Genomic DNA, 23,223 nt, shown 5'->3' with positions numbered 1-23,223 from the left:
TATAGAAATCTGTAGTCAATATATGTAAACATTGTAGACTGTTATAGTAAACATAGATAAAACAAAGAATATTAATATGACATCATAAGACAAATACCCCACACCATATTGTTATCATGCTCTCACTGTTTACAGACTACCACAATTATGCAAAGTCCCTGATCAGTAAGAGAACATGTTGTAGCCTACTGTTGAATTTGTAACCTGCTGATTATTTTCTGTGTAGCCCCAATTTACAGATGTTCCCTAAACCCCTCCCTCCCAACGCATTTCAGACAGGTGTGTGGGACCTCTACAGGGAGAGTGAAATAAGACATTTCTAAACTAACGTTAAGATTTCCAAGACGTGGAATTGAGTGGAGTTGGCACTATTGCCAGAGAGAAAACTGTCAAGTTGTAGAGTGGCCGTTGAGAGAGAAGTTATCGTCAGGACGAACTCCGTTGGGCGTTTCTTGAAGTAAGATAAGTTGATTATCCTGGGGAGTTAGCTAACGTTACCTGGCTACCAAACGTTTTACTTGGAGGAACATGGTAAAGCAAAACCAGTCAGAATATAACGTGTTAAGTTAAACACCATGGTTGTTTTAATGAGCTGTTTAGCCGCCCACGGCCTGGAAGCTAATTAAGTGCAGCTGCTGCTGATCTAAACTGGTTTCACACCGCCGCCCGCGCGGCAACCGCTTAGCTGCAAGAGCGTTTCCCCAAAAAGCAAAGCGTTTATAAAGCGGTTCCCGCCAGAAGTTCAGGACGGTAGTATTTAGTTACTCTAGGAGGCGATAGACCAGAATTTGTCCACCGCTTCACCCCTATCCTACCTATACTTTCTTTTACTGTCTATGCCCCTACCGCAGTGTGCGAAACCGCTTCCACTCTGCCGCCAAATGACTGGAGACGGTGAGTCAGAGTTACCGCCGCGGTGTGAAAGCCCCTTGAAACAGCTCTCGTCTCATAAAGCAGTTTGTGTACTTATTGCAGTTAAAGCTACTGTCATGTACATGTGCTGTGACAAATGCAAAAAGCCAATTGTGTATTATTTTGGAAATAAAATAAAAAGAGACATTTTAGTCCAAAACAGTTTTATTATAGTTATTGTAAAGGTGTGTTCTACTAAGATGGACAGTGAAACAGGAACAATCGGAGGATTCTCTCTGTTGACAACGTAGAGCTACTTCTTCTGCTGGATATTGTCTGGACACTGACACCTAATTCAAATGTATTAGGATACAGCCCTTGAGATGTATCATCTCGTTTTGGAGGGGGTCCCAACAGTATAATCACTCACTACATAACAATAGAGGAGTGACAGAGAAAAAAAAGACAGTAATAGAAATACAATTAACATACAACAACTTACATACAACAGGCATATAAAAAAAACACATACATTAAATTAATCAAAACATTACAACCACTGGGTAGCCAAACTGGCCAGTAATAGATAAGCAGTAGTGCTTGACTACTTGAGTTGGTGATCCACTTACAATCATGTAAAAAACAGTACGGACAGTGACAGCACCATTGATAAAACCTGGATGTTGTGCCATTTCAAGGCACGGTAGGATCTAAATAAAAGAAAGTAAGGAGGCTTACTATTTGCACTTTTTCTGAGATCTCAGTTTGTTTTTTTGGCCCTAAACTGAGAGAAACTGGTATTTTTTAAAGAGGCAATTAGTGTCAACAAAAAAGAATGAATTCCCCAAAAAGTCAAGGCACAACATTTTTTTGTTTTGGTACAAAAGTTAAAAAGCCTTTATTAAAGTGACTTTGTGATTAAAAACAAGACCCAAGAAACTTTTGTAGTCTGATGAGCCAGTCTGCCTTGGCTGTTTTGGGGAATTCATTACCCTTTTTGTGTATGTTTAACTTTGTTGTCTGTTTAGTTGTCAATATTTTCTTCTTGTATGTCCATATTTATTCCTGTGCAGTTTGCCCTTGGCACTTTTTTTGTAAGTAAATCAAGAACTGCTAAAAACCAGAGTTAAATTATTTTGATGTGTCAACATACTTAGCTGATGAAGCTAAGTAAAACTATTGCACAATGTATTATGCTTTTATGTCTTAGTGTCATGGCGAGATGCCCAAAGTTGAACTAGCTGTCCAACTCAGGATCATTACACATATACAGTGACATCTGACCTAGCTGTCTCTTTCTGTCCCCCTCTCTCTCCCTGCAGACAGACAGCTGGATTTAGCCAGTCTTCTACCATGGTACATGGAAGGGGGTTGGTCCATCATAGGATATGGTGTCAAGTAAGAGACAGTTTCAAAGTTTCACAGTCACAGAGCTAAGTTTACCACCACCAGAGACGCACTACCACAACTGTTGGGGAGTCACTGCCAGTTCCTCCACTAAACTGTCGCCTGACTGACCTGACTCTTGTTTTTGGCCAACATTTCTCATTTGTTCACTTCATCTAATATTCTTCCTAAAGGTTTTTTGAGAAAAGGACAAGACTTCACAATGCAGACCTGTGCCAGGTGTGGGTTTGTGGTCTACCCGGCTGAGAAGATCAACTGCATTGACCAGGTAATACACAGAAATATTGTGATCGCAAGAAAGTTTCTAGTGTCTTTTGAGCATTTCATCTTAAAAATCAATTTTAAAATAAAATACTTAAAACGGCTGTAAAAGTAACAAGAAAGTCAGTATTAATGTATTAATATTAATATGCGGTACAATCTTTCAAAAGAGCTGAGGCACTGGATTTTATATTTTTATAAATCAACTTCTCTCAGAACACATTTCTCACCTAAATATGTCAACATTTAAGTTATACCAAGGATTTCTTTGCGTCAAATACAATACATGGCTCAGTGTACAGAAAATCTGCCAAGAAACTAGTTTTAAAACATAGTGTATATTAAATGACATGCTTCTTTAAGTAAAAGTTTTTAATGTGCTATGGATCCGAGCATATGTTTGATGTAAAATGAGTAACAATGCATTCCGATCGCTACGTTGTAATATATGCAGCATGAAAAACATCTACGTTGCTCTCACAGGATGCTGCTATGAAATGTAAAAAACCTGTGAGATGAAAAGCAAGAGGTATACAGTTTAACAATCGCATGAATAATAATGTTATTTGTCTTTTCTCCTGTCAGAACTGGCATAAAGCGTGTTTTCACTGTGATGTCTGTAAGATGGTGCTCACTGCCAATAACTTTGTCAGCCACAAGAAAAGGCCATACTGCTCTGTGTAAGTACTAAGCACCAGCAACACCTGATGATATCACTTGTTTGAGTATAATTCCCAAAACTGATCAAAAATCTATAGTTAGGGGCAAGTGTGAAAATAGATTCCTTTTTTCCTTTTGTTTCCATTAACTTAAAATTGGTGATTAAAATGATGAACATTTTTTTTCATATCTCATCTCTCCAGACACAATCCAAGGAACAACACATTCACAAGTGTCTATGAGACCCCCATCAACGTCAACGCAAAGAAGCAAAGCAAGGCGAGCAGTGAGGTGAGATGATGTCACACGCAAAAACACACAAGCAGCAACATGACAAAATATTTCGGCCTTGATCTTAGCCATGGTGTATTGTTGACAGACTGACATAAGTCAATGTCTATGCCATGAGTGAAATGACCATGTATCATTGGTTTGTCATGAGATTGCTATTCATAGTGGTCATTGTTTATGTTTAAAAAAAAAAAAAATATTGATGCATGCATTACAACTGAATTTAAATATAGTTAAATTTGTCAATAGTATACCAATATTATTCTCATTAAGTACAACAATATTTTAAATTAAAAATATGAAAATGTAGTTGGAAATGGACAATCCTGCTTTTCAATTCATCACACACAACCACTGATAAGCTCACATATGAATCAGATCTATTAACCTACACACACACATACAATCAGAAAGTTCAAGATTGGAGCCCCAAAAAGATGTATCCATTACAGTCAGATCAAAAAAGGTCTAATTCCGTCTTTACAAGTGGAAGAGAGAGAGGTAGACGGCTGCTCTAAGTCTATGGTGACGGCAGTGGTGTGGAATGGAGAGTGCAGCTCAGGTTATTTCTGTTCCTGTGACAGAGGCGAGTCAACCCCCTCTGCTTAGCCCACTTTATGCTTTAGGGGGCTAAAATTATACATCAGGATACACAGCCTTGCATCCCTTCTTCTCCTCTGCACTGCCACCTGTTCCCGTCTGTCTGTTTCTGTCTGTGTCTACGAGTTCATGCAATGCTTTTATGCATGTATTAGCAGTGGGCTAGCAAGCTCATCAGCTACTGCTATATGCCGCTAAAGATATAGGACTTAACTTGTTGATATTTGATCTGAGGGCTGACTTCAGATCATGCTAAGTGACCCTAAACCCTGTCCACTGAACTCTCTTTAAAATGTCTTGCTAGGTTTAACATGCAGAGATTTTGTTTTCATTAGTCCCTTGGTGATACTTTTAAAATGGCTGATACTAAAAGTTTACATTAAGCTTTGATAGAAAGTCCTGTCACGTATTTATTGTTAGCCCTTTTAGCAATGATGCTCCAGAGAAGTCACTCTTATACCCAGCAATCAAGCTATACTAATATTAGTTTTCCTGGCAGCTCCAGCTTCTTGATTGGAACATCTCAGTTATTATTACAGCACACCAATATTATCCCTTCGTCATTAAGCATGTAAGCTCAGGTTGTCTGGTTTGAAGTAGACAACATAAGAATAGAGTGATGTGTTGCTCTGTGGGTCTTTAGTCAGGGTAATATCAGTGTGGGCCGACAGTTAGCTTTTCTTATTTGTTGTCATTTTTATGCATCCAACTACCAAAGTGGATGCTTTAAACATGTCTATGTCTGACGTGTGTACGTGCAAATGTGTGCTGGCCTTGGCTTAATGCTTGTCGTCTATGTGCACTTGTAGCTGAAGTATCGCGAAGATGGCGAGCGCTTTATGTCCACCTTCCACCATGACATGAGGTCCATGGAGCTGGAGAAGGCTCGCCTAGCCAGTCAGATGGCCAGCCAGGTGAGCTCCTGGTAGAGCAACTGGCCATCACACCTAGTTAAAGGGAGTTTCAGCCCAAATTTGGATCAAACAGTCCTACTTCTCCTTTTGTTCCTTGTACCGTTGACCTTCTTTGCAAACAGCATTCATCTACTCTCTTGTATTTGTAATAGGATTGGATGTTGGTCAAATATACTGAAATTGTATTTTATATGATTTCATGTAACAAATAAATTGATTGATTAAAAAAATATTTGGGCTTTGCTGACAACTGTGTAGACAGATTTATTTACAATGTAGTGAATTGTCATTTGCCACCATCATTGTTACCATCATTTAATAGAGGTTAAGTAAAGCAGGGCTGGGTGGCTGATTTAACAACGTCCAACAGGCACGACAGGTAATTAATGGCTGGAAATGAATAAGTTTGTCCTCTATATCCAAACAGGCCTTTCAGTCTAAGTCTGAGTTCTCACAGCAGCAGACATGGTACTCAGGCATGGTGACCAACCAGGAGATAGTAACAATGTCTCAGGCCCAGAAGACCATCAGTGATGTGAGGACACTTTTTATTTATTTATTAATAAAAGCTAAATATAGTTTATTTTTGTGTCTTTAAATAAATAAAGAGCCACTGTTGCTAGTGTGGATTGTGTAAATGCCTAACAGACACAATTAAACTATTTTGCATCAACATTGGTCAAATGCCTTGATTTATTTTGTGCTTATTTGGCAGGTTAAGTACACACAAGATTATGAGCAGTCCAAAGGAAAAGGCAGCTTCCCTGCCATGATAACACCAGGTTACCAGGCTGCTAAGACAGCCAACACTCTGGCCAGTAATGTAAGTGAATTCCTTTTGATAATAGTTCCGGACCAAATAGCTAAAATCGAAGCAATTTGTTTGAGGTGAATATGTGTCTCTGTCAGTGGTTGTTGGAACGTTATAATGAGCCAAATCAAGTTCTTTGTTTTTATTATTTGCAGCTGGAATATAAAAAAGGACATGAGGAGAGAGTTTCAAAGTACACCACGTTTGTTGACCCCCCGGAGGTGCTTCTGGCCAAGAAACAAGGACAAATTGTTAGCGATGTAAGCTTTAAGTCTTTCATGAGACTAAGACTAAGTCTAGTCTAGACTAAATAATATCTTATTGTGTTGTATCTCACTTTAGAGCAGTTTATAAAGCAATACTACAGTATTTTACTGTTAACTCTGTTAACTTTAAAATCATGTAGGTTCGGGCGCCTGGGTAGCTCCCCTGGTAGAGCGTGCACCCCACCCTAAAATGCCCAAAAAATTAATCTAAAAACAAAAACCTTGTAGGTGTGTGCCTGAACCATTGCTTTTGTTCCTCCAGTATGCCTATACAGAAGAGTATGAGCAGCAGAGAGGTAAAGGTAGCTTTCCTGCACATCTTACACCTGGATACAAGATGTCAAAGAAGGCTGGTGAGCAGGCCAGTGATGTAAGTAGCCAGTATAAAAATATACAATCACACTGAATTCATACAAATGCTGTTGCAGACCTCTGATCATTGGTTGGTAATGGATTTTTAATGGGTGCCCAATCAGATAAAGTATCGTCAGATGTATGAACAGGAGATACGAGGTAAAGCTAGCACTGAGGCAGCAGTAACTGAAGCAGTTCACGCCAGAGAAAACGCAGAGAACTTCAGCCAGGTAGGACATTTACTTTTATTGTTTTTTTAATAGGTTTAATGTAAAACCATATAGGACGCAACATTATTTTTATATGCTGTTCAAAGTTTTTTTGTCTTTAATTAATGACAGTGAATCACAGAAAATATACTGTAGGCAGAGACAACAGAGGTCGCTTGTCAGATCCAATCCAATCCAAAAAAATTAAGAGGATACATGGTGTGCATATTACAGCACTTAGGCACATCTTGTTATTTTTTAGGTTTTCATAGTTTGGGATTCAGACCCACAATGGTGTGTTAACGTTATTGACACTTTATCCTGTATGATTTAATTTTAATCCACAAAAAATGTTTAGAAAATTGTTTACAGCGCTTTTTGAATTATTTGTATTACTTCCTGTAATTTTGGAATTACAAATAAGTTATCCTCTGTTTGCAGATTGCCTATACTGAGGAGTATGAGCAGCAACGAGGCAAAGGAAGTTTTCCTGCCATGATCACTCCTGGTTATCATTTGGCAAAGAAGGCTCAGGAAAATGCTAGCAATGTGAGTATCAACCTGACAGCAACATTGATTTACAGAATAAACAAACTTAGTGCAGTGTTAATAAACACTGTAAATACCATATTTTTGATAAACATAAAGTAGGACCTTCATGAGACTTTAATACATCTTGAGTCCGACATGAAAGTAGTTGGAAGCTTGGTCCATCTAAAAATGGAGCCTGTATCCATTGTTTAACCATGTGAACCGGTTATAAATGCTGTCAAAACATAACAAAGTGTAGAGTGTAAGAGCTACAGCTTCATCCATCATCTGGCCTTGTCATCATTGGGCAGAATGGCTGAGGGACTACAATGTGAAATCGTCCTTGTGTGTTGTCATTCTTTAAACTGTCCACACTGACTAAATTAGACTCTGTGTGTGCATGTTTGTGCACCGCTAATCTCCTACAGAAACGCAACATATGGGCGCCTGGATAGCTCATTTGGTAGAGCAGGCGCCCATATATAGAGCTTTACTCCTCGACGCAGCAGGCTCAGGTTCGACTCCGACCTGCGGCCCTTTGCTGCTTGCGGCCCTTTCATGTCTTCAGCTGTCCTGTCGAATAAAGGCCTACAAATGCCCAACAAATCATCTTAAAAAAAAAGAAGAAAAGAAACGCAACATATTGTCCTCCTATATGCACTCAATCATCTTTCATCTCTTTGCAGCTAACATATAGAAAGGACTTAAACAAGATGAAGGGCACTTCACACTTCCATAGCCTGACATCCGAGGACAATCTGGCACTAAAGAACGCCCGAAAGATCAACAAGATTGTCAGTGAGGTGAGCTTGTTTGTGAGTGATTGTCAGGCTCTCAAGGCAAATACCAGAACTTCATCCAGGCTTTTATCTTATTTCTAGCTTAATGACAAAGCGTTTACTGGTAAACATGTTGCTGCTCAGTGCATGTGTGCATGTTTAAGAGCTTAAATATTGGACATACTGTGTCAGTTTCCAGCAGACATGAAGTCACCCTACTTGCATTTTCAGCATTTCTTTCATGTCTGTCCGGTGTGGTTACAGCTTACCTCCAAGGCCACAGGACATCCTGTCAAACTAATATTACTTATTAGCTCACACAGGAGCACAGTGCTTTACTCTTAAGCAACTATTCTGAGCCTTGGGAACATGACATTGAAATGCCACTAGTTATTTGCTTGTCTGTGAACAATGAACAATGTTCGGATTTAACTCTAATAACCATTCAAAGGTGACAAAATTCTCCCTGTGTGGTATTTTAATGGTAAAGCTGACAAGTCATATTTAGGCTTAGCAAAGCATATTTAAGATTAAAGGTTTGTCTCAGTGACTCTTGAGTTATGATGGAGTGTCAGTGATGGTGACTGATTAGTGGCAAGCACTTTATATTTAGCACATAACAAAAGCTCCGACTGTTCAACAACAAAAAAGGGTGTTGCGATGGAAAATGTTACAAAGCAGCTGCTGTAATTTTTCATCTTTTCTAACAGGTGGAGTATAAGAAGGACTTGGAGAACACCAAAGGTCACAGCATCAATTTCTGTGAGACACCACAGTTTCAAAATGCTGCCAAAATTGCCAAGTTCACAAGTGATGTAAGCATGACAGACTTTTTCAATCAAGTAATTTATTTAACGTTGTTTTTATAAATTACAAATAAGTACAACAAACTTATAATAATGTCTAATAAGGGCACGTGTGGATATTAAGGTTGTATCATACAATCCTGCATACTGATTTTTGTTTTCATCTTTCTATATTTTTAAAAGAACAAATACAAAGAGAAGTACATCAGTGACATGAAGGGCCACCATGGAGACTCAGGAATCGATAAGAAGACCATGCATGCCATGAAAGCCAGGAAACTGGCTAGTGATGTAAGCCTTGTTTTTCATGGACTTATGATAGAAATTCATTAAATATTACTGCAAATAATATTTACATACAACATCATATTTAAATTGGCTCTGCTTAGATCTAGTTTTGTTATCAAGGGCTAACATTTTGGATTTTAGATAACTATTCTCCTTCACCTACTATTCTGTTTTTCTGAAAAAAGCATAAACATGATCAGTATAGTATTTATTATAAAAATGTATGGGGATTGAATTATGAAACTTAAAAAAATAACTGATGTGCCAGAGAGTAAAATCACTGATATAGTATTCTTGTAAATTCCAGATTTCGTATAAACAAGGCTGTGAACAGGAGCAGGGTGACTACAACTACCCAGCCACCCTCACACCAGGCTACCAAAGCCAAAGGAAACTTGACCCACTGAAAGATGTGAGTTTTCTCAAATCCAATCCATAAGTGTCTTTTTTTTCTTCTTCTTTTACCTATATGCAAATTACATTAGTAGTTAATTGTACAAATATTTTTTCTCAGTAAGGTGGATCATCTTATGTGATACATTTCTTATTTGAAAAAAAAAATGTCCTATATGATTGCAGAAGAACTACAGGCAACATATTGACCAGGTCAAGTGCAGTCAAGCGACAGACACACCTGAGATTGTTTTAGCAAGGAAAAACACTCAGCTTGTCAGCAACGTAAGTAAACTGTCTTATAACAAAAAGGATTGATGGTGATCATACCAACTTTATCAGCAGGTTTTAGCTGCACACTGTACTAATGAGTGCTGAGCTGAGTGTAGAGTTCAAATGTGTTAATCATGTGTCTTTTAGCTAAATTACAAAAAAGGCTACGAAAAGACCAAACATCAGTACACACTATCCCAGGACCTGCCCCAAATCAAAACGGCCAAAGCCAATGCTGCCTTGTGCAGTGATGTAAGTTACCACAGACATTTTCTCATATATGCATGCACATGCACAAGCTCAATCACATTTACAGAAAATCACTTCTCATTCTTCAAATGATAATCTGATCACTTGAATGTATCACTCCAGATTAAATATAAGGAGGAGTGGGAGAAAACCAAGTCTAAAGCCTGCGACATCGGTGTGGACGACCTGAGTGTCAAAGCAGCTAAGGCTTCCCGTGACCTCGCAAGTGATGTAAGCAAACACACACTCTTCTCCACTGCAAGGAGATACAATCTTAGTGAGACAGAGCTAATGTCTGAGTAAAAACCTTTAGTGTAATGTAATATTTGGCAAATTAAATTAATTTAGTGCATGTGTTTTAGATTAAATACAAAGAGACCTACATGAAGAACAAGGAAAAGGCAGTGGGGGTCAACATGAGTGACTCCAAGACTCTACACTCTCTTCACGTGGCCAAGATGAGCAGTGATGTAAGCAGAAGTCATTGTTATCAGTAATTACAGGCATTAAAATGCATTTTACACATAACGCTTAAAATGAACCTTTTTTTATCTTCACCACTTCAGATTGAGTACAAAAAGAGCTCCAAGGAGAGCCAGGCCCAGTTCAGCCTTCCTCTGGACATGATCAACCTGAGCCACGCCAAAAAGGCTCAGGCCCTCGCCAGCGACCTGGAGTATCGCACAAAGCTGCACGACTACACCGTCATGCCTGATGACATCAAGGTCAAGCAGGCCAAAAAGGCTTATTCCCTGCAAAGCGAGGTGAGAGACGGGAGGAGGGGATGAGCCCTAGTCTGTTATTTAAATGGTAAATGCAATACAAAAGTATTTTCCCTGGTTAATGACACTTTCTGTTGCTCCACAGAACCAGTATCGTTCAGACCTGAACTGGATGAAAGGAGTGGGCTGGGAGACAGAAGGATGTCTGAATGTTGCCCAGGCCAAGAAAGCTGGAGAGCTTCTTAGTGATGTCAGTACAATAATGTGTTTGTGTGTACATATTTCAGTTTGTTAATGACTATACACTATATTACATACACTGTTTATCTAGTGTATCCACTTCTCTTTTCATCGCAGACTAAATACCGTCAGAAGGCAGACAGCATCAGGTTCACCCAAGTTGCAGATGATCTCTCCATGAAACATGCCAAAAAGAGCCAGGAACTGCAGAGCGACGTAAGGTCTTCACTTTAAAGCTAGAATTATGTACATTTTAATTATGACTCACTCTCATATCCTATGTCTATCTGACTGATTTTCAGCTGGCGTACAAAGCAAACACAGAACAGATGATACACCAGTACACCATGACAAAAGATGAACCCCTCTTCAGACAAGCAAAGGCTAACGCCGACCTTCTTAGTGGGGTAAGTTCAGTGCATTTCATTGCAAAGAGAAGATATATGATAACACTGGCGTATGCAAGAGTTATACAACAATATGAAGATTATTGAAGCTATTAAGCAGATAATAGTCTTAAATCTTTGTTTTGTAACATCTCTTATCATTTTAATAAATTCTATCAAATGGATCACACATTGCATATTTTTTCCATTCCATGCAGCCCCAGTATATACCTTATTCTGTTGAATCAAGTATTGGACATCATAGTTGTGTTTTTCTATATTATAGCTCCTGCACACCCATAGTCACACAGGTGTTTTCACATACAGTATATTGCCTAATTATACTTCTAATCAGGACAGTATGAGCTTGTTTTGTTGTACCTATTAGGGTGGGACAACCTATCTGATTATCATTTTTATGAGTCCATAGAGTTTGGTGGTATTACATAATTCCTGGCTCCATAGCTCCACCCAATTTACACGTGACTAGAGGCTAGAGCCTTCAAAGTATTGCTTCATCCACAGTTAATACAGTTGTCTAACTGTTTCTCGTGTTGTTCTATCTGTTGATTATAACAGTCTTCTTTTCCAATGATGATTATGTCTGGTGTACTTCAATAAAGCCTTTGCAAAAATAGACTAAATTTGGAACAGTAATAGTTTGTTGATCACTGCACTTAAACTACGTGATGCTGCCTTCATTTATATCCTACATTTATTATGTCAAGAATATACGGAACAGTAGCAGCCCCTTCACTTTAATTGTGGCTGGGCAACAATCATGCTCAACATGTCTTGTTTATGGTCTTCAACACAGGATTCTTAGTTATTTGTTGTTCCCATCAGGCACAAAATAAACTGTGTTTCATATACTGTATACATTTTATTAACCAGTGACTTAGTCCATTAATAGAAAATTAAGAAACCTAAATTAATATTTAAACCAAACATATCCTTTTTGTTTCTACTTCTGTTTTAGAAAGTTTACAAGAGCAACTGGGAGAAGCAGAGGGAAAAGGGCTTCGAGCTACATTTGGACTCTCTCTCTATACTCACTGCTAAAGCCAAAAGAGACCTTGCCAGTGATGTGAGTTATTCTAAAAACAGTCTGCATCTTTAAGGTTGGCCTGAGGAGAAAGTTCTTTTTTCCAAGTGCAATAATGTATACTGTATTCTAACTTCAATGTTACAAAACAAAATCATAGACTGGCTTTTTAGTGAAACCACTAATATCTTGTATCCTTGCAGGTCAAATACAGAGAGAAGTATGAGAAAAACAAAGGCAAGGTGATTGGCATTAAGTCAGTCAGCGATGATTCTCAGATGGCCCACTCTGCTCTGGCCACTAAACTACAGAGTGGCCGCCACTACAAGAAGGACTATGAGGACACTAAGAGCAAATACAGGTGAGGCTCTTGACCTTGATGGAGCCTTTTTTAACACGTGTCTCCAATCTTGGGACTTCAGAACCAGATTCAATTTATCAGGGATAATGTCACACCTGATACACCAGTTGAATACAGTTAACTGAAGCTATAAAGCTGGTAAGATAAACAACAGAACACTTGATTACTGTGTGTGCTGTGATGATTTAAGAGCTCTACAATTCCGAAAGAATGTTGTTTAAAAGAGGTTTTAATTCAGCATTCACAGTAATTTTTAGAGGTAAGAATCATAGACATCTTCTTAAAACATAATTACATTGAAATAATAACGTTATAATAGCCAAAGAGTACTGTTTCAGCATAAAACCATGAGAACTGGCCTTAAATCTTGCGTCATTTTGAAACAAAACTCTTTACTGTATGAAATCAATCTCATCTCCAGCGTTTCTCTGGATATGCTGAACATCAGCCATGCCAAGAAGGCTCAAGACCTGGCAACCGAGACCAACTACAGGACTGTCCTTCATGAGTATACTACTCTGCCAACTGATATGAACGTTGCCTGGGCTAAGAAGGCCTATGGACTACAGAGTGATGTAAGTCTCATCATCATCTCATCATTCAAATACCAACTTGTTTTATGCTAAATGATTCATTCACTACAGGAATGTAAAACGTAAAAGCTGTGTGTATCTGTATTTAGAATCAGTACAGGTCAGATCTGAACTGGATGAAGGGTGTTGGCTGGGAGGCCTCAAAATCTCTCGATGTCCAGCAGGCGAAGAAAGCCGGGGAGCTCCTCAGCGAGGTAACCTCCAACCCTATGACCCAGAGTGCACTGCTGAAATCAGCTGCAGGTTAAGGGGTGAATTTGTGGGTAGTATTAATTAAAAAGATAAATGTCCTCACCTATATGGTTAAATGCTAACACACAGCAACAGTTTCCATCTTCGACCTTCATTAACATTTCCCTCATTTATGGTTAATTGAATTGGAAGTCAAATGTAATTTAAACCAATAACCATGCAGTATATGATTGACCACACTGACGTGCTATGTAGGTAAATTAGCACAGAGAGCATTAGAAAGTGATGAGCATGATTGTGTAACATCTGACTGGAAAGCACATATCTAGGTTTACAGCTTTGGTCAGAATGTATTTAAAGAGTTGTGGACCATTCCTGTTCTCTAGATACTGGGTTAAGTATGTGGACTACACCCGGCTAGAGACCAGACTGATTATAGTAACTGAAGCTGTTACATATAAAAAAAGATTCAACTTCACTATTAGGGCTCCCTCTTTCCTTGCTTCTTTCTCTTTACTAAATGAATTAAGTTTGTGGGTCCACGGTGCTTACATTGCAGTATTACATCACCCTTTTTTAGAGATTTAAAGGTGGATCAGGAAACACAGGATGCATTGACAAAATGTCATTTGTGCCATCCAGACCTTCTGAGGGAAAGCTGTGAAGCATCCCTCATTAACACCAGTGTTAAAGCTTCTTGGTGTGTTCATAATTTGGAATAAGAGCTCAGCAGCTTCATCAGGGAAACGTCCAAGCTCTGATATCTTATCTGTTTATGAACCTTGAGTTACGTTTACATTTAACAAATTTAGAGGAACAAACCCAAGAGGTCGTCAGACATTTTGAAAATATCACAGATGAGATAACTAATTATGTAAGAGTCTGTTGAATTTCTATAGATATAATAATCTAGCAAAATTATTGTCCTGTCAACTCCTTCCTAAACTTTTTGCCTCTTTGTCACAACACCCTTTTTATCCAAAGACTTTATAAACCCATTTTTGTAAATGCTTGCAAATGGTACATAAAGATATTTCTGTGACACATCCAGTGCAGACTGGAAAACACCAGACTCTATTCATAACCTCTTTATAAGAAGCCACTTATTTTAAGGATCATTCCAGTCAGGGTTACCAACATTAGACCATGAAATGACTGTACATAAATAGAACAGAGTCTTGAGTTCCTCCGGAGCAGACTTCTATCTATCTATGTATGTACTGTATATTTGTCTATCTTAAAAAAATATAGAAAAAATGTAAGGATTTTAATTTTGCCAGGTAGTTAATTTGCAAGTTCAATTGTTTGTGATGATACTGTGCCCTCTACTGTCATTCAAATGCATGTGCACTTTTTATGGCTTTATCTCACTATGACAGTATTTAGATATTCATCACTCTTTTCTTATCTAGAAAAAGTACCGTCAGGACGCGAGTGCTCTGAAGTATACCAGTATTGAAGACACTCCAGAGATGGTTCAAGCCAAACTCAGCAACAAATTGGCTGTTGATGTAAGTTCAGCTTTCATTTGTTTAATTCACCAGATACAGTATGCAACTAAAATGCAGTAAATCTGATGTATTTCTGTCACCTATGAATATTATAATTTGTCACATCTCGCTAAAATGTATACTTGTGATCTTTTTTCAGTGAACTTGGAGCTGTGCCAAACTTAACATGTCTAGTATATAAATAATAGAGGTATATTGAGTGTTCAGTAATGCCCTGTGTTCTTCTTTACAGAGGTTGTACAGGGAGAAGGGTGAAAACATGAAGCACAACTACACACTCAGCGGAGAGCTGCCTGAGATGGTTCAGGCCAAGCTCAATGCTATGAACCTCAGCGAGGTAAAACCACACTTACAAGAACTCACACAGACACTTGAAATCCATCAAACAGCCAGTACATCAATCCAGTCAGCTGTCTTTGTGTGTGAGGTCTTGAACTTAGTTTACATATCTGCATTTTCAGAGCTGTTACAAAGAATCTTGGACTAAGATACGTGATGGCGGCTACAAGCTGCGTCTGGATGCCATACCTTTCCAGTCTGCCAAAGCGTCTACAGAAATTCTCAGCAATGTGAGCTTGCAACTTCTTGTTATCACATTATGTAATTTTCACTGTTGGCCTAAAAATTGTTTGTTTGAGTTGCTGATTATTTTTTGACACAGAAAGTAGCACATTAAAGAACAGCTAAAACTCTTTTATATAATGGTCTTAACAGCAGATCGCTTATATGTACATGATGTCATTCATTTTAGTTGAACTGACTATGGAACACACTGATGCCTTAAAACATTTTACACAGCATTTCACTACAGCATCTTGAAAGTGAATGATTTGTCATTTCAGCAAAAGTACAAAGAAGAATTTGAGAAGACCAAAGGAAAGATGATCGGACTGAAGGGACTGCAGGATGACATTAACATGGCTCACTCGGTCCATGCCAGCAGACTGCAGAGTGGTGTAAGTGCTAACTGTTACTTAGAAGGCAAAAAATAATAATTCAAATAATATGTTATGTTACAAACACCCTCTCTCTTCCTCCCTCGTTCCTTTGTCCCTCTCCAGATTAAGTACAAGCAGGACTCGGCGAAGGAGCTCTCAAAGTTCCACCTGCCCATGGACATGCTGGAGGTCTCCCACGCTAAAAAGGCCCAGTCGCTGATCAGTGATCAGGACTACAGGCTCACCCTGCATCAGTACACCTCGCATCCTGATGACATGAAGGTGCAGGCGGCCAAGAAAGCGTACGCTCTGCAGAGTGAGGTGAGACAGAAAAAAACCCATTACATTTTTCAGGTTGCCACAGCAAATTTGAATGTACACTTTTTCAACCAATGTTTGATCACTCAATTGGATCTTACATACAACACCCACAAACTTTGAAATATGTTGAGTGATTTTCCTGTTAGTTTATTTAATAAACAAAGTGTTTATTATAAATGTGTTTTAGCCACCACACAAGGTAGCATCACCTCTGTAATAGATAGCACAAAGTCTAAAGGAGTAATTGATCAAAGATTTTTAATACAATACATACAGTATTTCACTTTAGTAATTTGTTGCATATCTAGTCTTTGTCTTGTTTATTGAAAGTTGTATTTACATGTGTGTGTTTGTCACAGAAAGTGTATCGCTCTGACCTGAACTACCTGCGTGGGGCAGCCTGGATAGCAACTGGGGCTCTGCAGATTGAAGGCTCCAAGAGGGCCACAGACCTCATCAGTGATGTAGGACATCTTCTTTTTTCTGTTTTCTCTGTTGCTATTTTTTTTAATTCCTTTTTCAATTTCTTAAGTGTACATACAGTACTTAAGGCTGCTCTTGCCTACATGTAGGTCTAGATCTTAAAAAGTCTATTCTACGATATGTAATCATGAACATATCTTGTGTGTTGATATTGCAATTTTTCTGGATTTTGAATGTTGATTTCCTTGTTAAGAATGCAAAAAAATCGACTTGATTCACCCTGAAATCTACAAAAACGTAACAGAGATTAACTTTGTTGTTTCTTCTGTAACAGAAAAAGTACCGTCAGCAGCCGTACAACTTCAAGCACACTTCTATCGCTGACTCTCCAGATATCGTCCATGCCAAATTCAGTGGACAGATCACAAATGAAGTGAGACATCGAGCACATTTTTTTAGTTCCGTTCTAGTAACCTTGGCTTAATTAAGTTGCACATGTGAATCCTGTTGTTTGAATACTACGCTGTTTTATATCTCTCTCCCAGCGTTTGTACAAAGAGAAAGGGGTGAATGATCAGCATAACTACACTGTAACAACTGAGAGACCAGAGATCACACAAGCAAAGATCAATGCAGCCAACTTTAGTGAGGTAGTATAAGTTCCTGTGACCTTATACATTAGACCAAATGCATTATACTGTAAACATCTGTGACTTTTTATTCATAGTATGTGTTATTTTAAAGTACATGATCATTTGTTGTTTATCGCTCTGCTCCAGATCAAGTACAGAGAGTCCTGGAACACTCTGAGGGCTCAGGGCTACAAACTCACCATGCAGGACATCCCCTTCCAGGCTGCCAAGAGCTCCACAGGCATCGCCAGTGATGTGAGTTCATACTAGACCTGCAAATGAGAACCTGTTCTCAACGGCCTACCTGGTTAAATAAAGGTTAAATAAATAAATATAAATAACTGAAGTCGAAAAAAACTAATATCTAATATTTGTCAAAAATATCCACCTATAGAGAGACCACATGCACATGTCCAATGCCTATAATGCATCCAAATACAGCAGCACAAAGTACAGCCTTTTAAAATGATGATAGAGTTGAATAAACCCCCGAGTTTAAAAATGTGCATTCTAAGCTTGAGAAAAGTAGGATTTATAGCAGGGCTATTGCACTGAATTACAGTGAACTACAGCTCTTACTTATGTGTCTCTGCAGAACAAGTACAAACACGACCACTTGCTGGAAAAAGGGAAGCACATTGGGATCAAAAGCGTCATGGATGACCCGCGTCTCCTGCACTGCCTGCAGGCGGGCCGGCTGGCCAGCGACCAGGAGTACCGCAAGGACGCGCTTACGGCCAGTGGGCAGTATCACCTCACCCAAGACATGATTCACCTGGTGACAGCTAAGAATGCCCAGGCCCTCGCCAGCGAGCAGGACTACAGGAAGAGACTGCACGAGTACACGGTGCTTCCTGATAACATGCAGGTCAAGTGGGCCAAAACAGCCTACGACCTGCAGAGTGAGGTGAGAGGTGTGGCTGAGGAAGGGAAAATTATTAATATTAGTCAACTTGACTGACACATTTTATTGCCTTATGTCTAGAAAATCTACAAGTCAGACCTCAATTCCATGAAAGGAGTGGCCTGGGACAGTGTGGGTGCACCTCAACTGGAGTCAGCAAAGAAGGCTGGAGAACTTATAAGTAATGTGAGTAGATGTGGCAAATGGTATTAGTTAAAATATTATATATGTCCATTATAGCATATAGGGCCGTAAGCAGGAAAAATAAGTAAGTAATCTTACACTTGAATCTTCCAGACCATATCTATTTTTTCACTATTTTATCACTAAATAAAGCCTATGGTTCATTTTACTTTAAACATGACTTAATTTTACACAAGTCTCAGCCGTGTGTGTGTGTGTGTGTGTGTGTGTGTGTGTGTGTGTGTGCGATCTTCCTTGATGCAGAAGAAGTATCGTCAGCTGCCAGACAGCCTGAAGTTCACCTCAGTGACTGACTCTCCTGATATAGTCCATGCTAAGGCGAGCTATCAACAGTGCAGTGAGGTGGGGTAAAAAGATTAACATGCTTACGAAATAATTCAGTGTCATTGTACGTTTTGTTTGTTCCAACTGAAAAATCCTAAACACAAAAATAGTGGATGTTGTGTGATGCTAATGACAATGTTGATATCCTGCTCATGTCTTTACACTGCAGAGACTGTACAAATCTGGAAAGAATGACGACATGCACAAGTACACTTTACACTCGGATGATCCAGACTTTGTTAGAGCCAAGATGAATGCCCAGCAGATTAGTGATGTAAGGCACGGCTCAGATACTTTCTCACAATCCTAAATACAAGCAAATGATTTCAAATCCACATTGGAAAAAAAACAATTTCACTTTGTGACATTTTTATCTTTAAAATGATTCTCCCATTAAGAAAGTTTACAAGGCGTCTGGGGAGCAGGTGAAACATCTGGGCTATGACCTGAGGCTGGATGCTATTCCCTTCCAAACTGCCAAGGCCTCCAGAGAAATTGCCAGTGATGTGAGTTCATGTGATAGTTTGGTTTGTGACAAGATTTGAGTCCCGTTAGCATAATCAAAGTATTTAACTCATTTTAAGGCAGAGCATTCAAAAGTAGCTGCATGTCATTTTAATCCCTAAAACAACATTTTGGTCACAATAACTTTAATTAAGCTGTAGAAGTTTTGTTTGTTCTTAGTTAGTCTGAAAACGTTGTTTTTCTCCCTCCCACAGTTCCGCTACAAGGAGTCCCATCTGAAGGAGAAGGGTCAGCAGGTGGGACTGCGTTGTGTGGAGGACGACCCTAAGATGGTGCACTCTCTGGCAGCCAGCAAACTCCAGAGCAACCTGGAGTACAAACGCCAGTCCAAGGAGGACCGAGGCCACTACAAAATCCATGCCGACCAGCCTGAGTTCTTGCAGGCCAAAAAGAGTCAGGCTCAGGCTAGTGACCTCACCTACCGCAGCAAGCTCCACGACTACACCTGTGACACCGAGCAGCTCAATGTCAAGCATGCCAAGCAGGCCTACAAGCTGCAGAGTGATGTAAGACATGCTGCATGAAGATGTAGAGTATATTGTAAAAAATGTTTTCTAAGTGGCTTTGTTACAGCAAGCCTAATCATTTAATTCACATTTATTTACTATCTGTGTGACACTGAAGAATTCTTTAGATCAGGGGCCTCGAAGACCCCAGGTTCACTTTGTGGCAATGACTTTATGGTAATTTGATTAATTACAAATTTCTTTGGTAATATGCACCACTAAAGAAAAACTAAAATGATAAGGTCCCTAAGGTTGCATTTTTAGCTAATATTGTTGCCCTTATAAAGCAACCCTGTGTCAAAATCTATACTTTAATACCTTTTATATTTCAGTTGTTTTTAATCCTTACATTGTGCATATCCTAAACGCATCAACAACCACTGTCATTAGTGTTGTTTTCGGCCGCAGCAGCAAGTAGCTTTTTCAGCAAAAAAAAAAAAAAGACTGTATGCTACCTGCCCAACACCAAACGGCAGACAGACAGTTGGCAACTAGCTGGTGAACACAGTGGAGCATTTAGCAGCTAAAGAGCCAGATATTTCCCTCTGGAGTTGGTGGAAACCAAATGCTGAGCTAAAAGGAGAGTGAATATTGGACTTCATCAGATGCCCAGAAACAAGACTACATGGTGAATGCTAATGTTGCTCCATATCAGCGGGATGTGTAAAGGCAATTGTTTGTTTGCTGTGACGTACAGTAAACTTGGGGCAGGATAGTATTCAAGTGTAAAAATACTGGTTGATTTTTGGGATCACTTTGATTGGAAATATTGCGAGACCACATCTAAGTATTTGTCTTGTAGGCCCATTTTAACAAATGTAATTCCTACAATATCAATGTCCCTAATTGTTGCTCCCTTTTGTTGCAGGTGAACTACAAGTCAGACCTGAACTGGATCAGAGGAGTGGGCTGGACCCCTCCCGGCTCCCATAAGGCCGAGCTGGCCCGTCGGGCTGCAGAGCTGGGGCTGGCTGAGGGAGTCACCACTGACGAGGCTATTGCAAATTATCAGCACATGATGATGGTGAGGGAACATGGAAGATGAATTCTAGTAATTTACTATGGATAATCTTTTTCTACATGGGATGAACAAATTTAGGTACAATAAAGTGATCAAGTTTCTTAAAAATGATCCTATTAACTCTCCTTCTATTAGTTGCGTCACCAGCAGCAGATGGAGCAGCAGCAACAGCAGACTTCAGAACAGGTGGAGACCAGCGAGGAGATTCAACAAGGCGTCAACATGGACGCCATGGAGGTCCTTCACGTTAAGAGGAAGAAGACCATCCAGACTGTCCAGAAAAAGTCCACCACCACCACATCCTCGTTCAAATCCATGGAAAAGAATTCCAGCACCACCTCGTCGTCTTCATCGGCTGCCCTCCAGAACACAGTCAAGACGTCCATGTCTATTAAAGCTGCTGCGATAGAAGACGCGTAGATCAGAGGATTTTGTATAGATCGTAGTGTTTAGAGATGGCCACTTTCAGAAAGTGTTAACTTTACAGGTGCTATGTGGTATCTACTTTAATGAAATGACTCTGTAGTTACATGAGATGCCACACCGAGTTACAACAGAGCTACTGTAGGTGCAACAATGAACTGTAAAATAATGATTTGACAGAAGGGATTAAGTATGTTGAATCAAGACAGGACTTGTCAAGTTAGTTAAAAGGATTGTCAGTGTATGTGGTGAGCAAAAAAGGAATTCAGAAAGAAACAAGTTTTACATTTTATCAAAACTTCTGAATGGGTTAAATCGCTTCTGACGGACCACGTTCAACACCAGTTAAAGCAATAACATCAAGAATACCAAAACTGAATTCAGGTTGTTTAATAAAGTATATTGAGTGTGTTTAGAAGATAGGAAGCTGGACCAGAGATGAATGTATGGCCAGCACTGCAAATCATTTTTTTTTTTTTTTATCTTTTTTAAAGATGAACACAGACTACAAGTTAAAATGAACAAGGCACAAACCTTGTCGCAGCCATTCAAAACATGTAGTTTTCTTACAAGGTCTACAAATCTAGTGCACTTTGAGCTAGACTCAGTGAGAAAAAAGCATAGGCCTTCTGAAATGATGTGTGATCTACATTTTGTCTGGCAGGTTCAGCTTCTTGAGTTCGTATCTGTGCCCCTTTAACTCAAAGCTGGGCTGGGAGTAAATGCTTGGTTTTATTGCTAATAAACGTTTTTTTTTCCCAAGGCAAACTAAGCTGTGGTCTGTTTTTCTTCCCAAAATAAATGATGTTTAGGGCAAACGCCACAATAAATACTGAACTATGTAGTTCAGTTGATCTTGGCTTTTGATCCAGCTGGTAAACACGTGGACAGGCTTGTTCCTCTCAGCACAGCCGACACCCTAGCTCACCACATTGGTGATACAGCGTGTGCCATTTTGCTCACACACCAAGGGTTCACCTGGGTCCCCCTGTAGAGTTAGAAAGATTAAGTTAAGAATATATTTTCTGTAGAAGACCACTGAGGAAAGGAGTAGCATTTTGCAGGTGTAACACAAGCCTGATGCCAAAAAAGTTATCTAAAACATATAATCTCATAGTTTGGAAAAACCTTTGCTTCCTTTAATACATTGTTGTAATACCAATAGCTTAAAAGGCAGACGTGACTGCATTAACAGCTCTTGCAATAGCACGTTGCATGCAGATTCTTCACATTCATAAACATAGGCTACTGCCAGAATGTGAACGCCTCCCTGCAAAGTCCCTGCACATAACATGCTGCTGTCCATAGACTGTATGAGTAGACTTCAGGAGTTTTGCATCACGCATCAGGAAAACACGGACGTTCAACAGCTGGCTGAAAAGTGGAGGTGAAACGACGTTCAGCTGTTTCTGTTTCAGGGTCCTGGTATTGTGCACGTTAGCTCACTTCGAGAAACGCCTACACTGGTGGAAGTATTATCATATAAAATAATCTAACGTTGAACCTACCAAAATGCAAATCTAGGCGGCTGTATTTAAAGTATTCAACGAGCCTATAATCCGCTCGATGGTGTCTCATACATTTACCAAATGAATTACGGTACAACTAAATAACATAACAGTTTTACATATGCAAACATAAAGTGTTTGACTCACACCTCTATAAAACATTTCTAAATGTAGTTAAAAAAGGATTAATGGGCGATTTGATGTTCAAAACTGTGCCCGCGGAATTCTGGGTTATAGTAATTATGGACATGCGTACTACTGCAATAACAAAATTCACACAAAAGAATTAGCTAGTGAGGTTTCAAGACAGTAAAGTAACAGTTAGCTAAGTGAGAGACGAGCTTGGAGTACAGACACAAAAGCGGGGTTCAGAAGCGAAAATTTTAAAACAGCCGAGAAAGAAAAACCAAAGCTTCCAAAAACATGCTGAAGACGAGATTGCTAATGCTAGCACCAGCACGCTGGGGGGGAGGGGGTCACCACAACTGTAGTGCTTTTAC

At 39.3% G+C, this 23,223-nt stretch overlaps 1 protein-coding gene across 1 annotated transcript; it reads left to right on the top strand.

Annotated features, from left to right (window-relative positions):
- The first annotated feature begins 284 nt into the window (after positions 1-284).
- nrap (nebulin-related anchoring protein) lies at positions 285-22,031 on the top strand. Its single transcript, XM_078279861.1, has 45 exons — positions 285-457; positions 2,175-2,250; positions 2,433-2,527; positions 3,106-3,200; positions 3,384-3,471; positions 4,881-4,985; positions 5,413-5,520; positions 5,701-5,808; positions 5,952-6,056; positions 6,325-6,432; positions 6,539-6,646; positions 7,067-7,174; positions 7,843-7,959; positions 8,646-8,750; positions 8,925-9,032; positions 9,337-9,441; positions 9,609-9,707; positions 9,843-9,947; positions 10,068-10,175; positions 10,307-10,414; positions 10,511-10,708; positions 10,812-10,916; positions 11,024-11,122; positions 11,209-11,313; positions 12,272-12,379; positions 12,541-12,698; positions 13,120-13,273; positions 13,381-13,485; positions 14,896-14,994; positions 15,227-15,331; positions 15,456-15,563; positions 15,837-15,950; positions 16,056-16,253; positions 16,613-16,717; positions 17,011-17,109; positions 17,222-17,326; positions 17,456-17,563; positions 17,904-18,215; positions 18,294-18,398; positions 18,660-18,758; positions 18,910-19,014; positions 19,139-19,246; positions 19,460-19,771; positions 20,640-20,795; positions 20,928-22,031. The coding sequence occupies exons 2-45, from the start codon at positions 2,241-2,243 to the stop codon at positions 21,210-21,212; spliced, it is 5,448 nt and encodes a 1,815-aa protein (XP_078135987.1). The 5' UTR covers positions 285-457; positions 2,175-2,240; the 3' UTR covers positions 21,213-22,031.
- Positions 22,032-23,223: the final 1,192 nt, after the last annotated feature.

Source organism: Sander vitreus, chromosome 21 (assembly GCF_031162955.1).
Source record: "Sander vitreus isolate 19-12246 chromosome 21, sanVit1, whole genome shotgun sequence".
In the NCBI taxonomy this organism is placed as follows: Eukaryota; Metazoa; Chordata; class Actinopteri; order Perciformes; family Percidae; genus Sander; species Sander vitreus.
The sequence above is the reverse complement of the archived record's forward strand: the minus strand, read 5'-3'. Positions and strand labels throughout refer to the sequence as shown.

Bases quoted from the DNA above. Each gene is read 5' to 3' on its own strand.
- nrap (XM_078279861.1), top strand. The intron at 10,176-10,306 runs GTAAGCAAACAC...CATGTGTTTTAG, and splicing joins CCCGTGACCTCGCAAGTGAT to ATTAAATACAAAGAGACCTA. The intron at 11,123-11,208 runs GTAAGGTCTTCA...ACTGATTTTCAG, and splicing joins GCCAGGAACTGCAGAGCGAC to CTGGCGTACAAAGCAAACAC.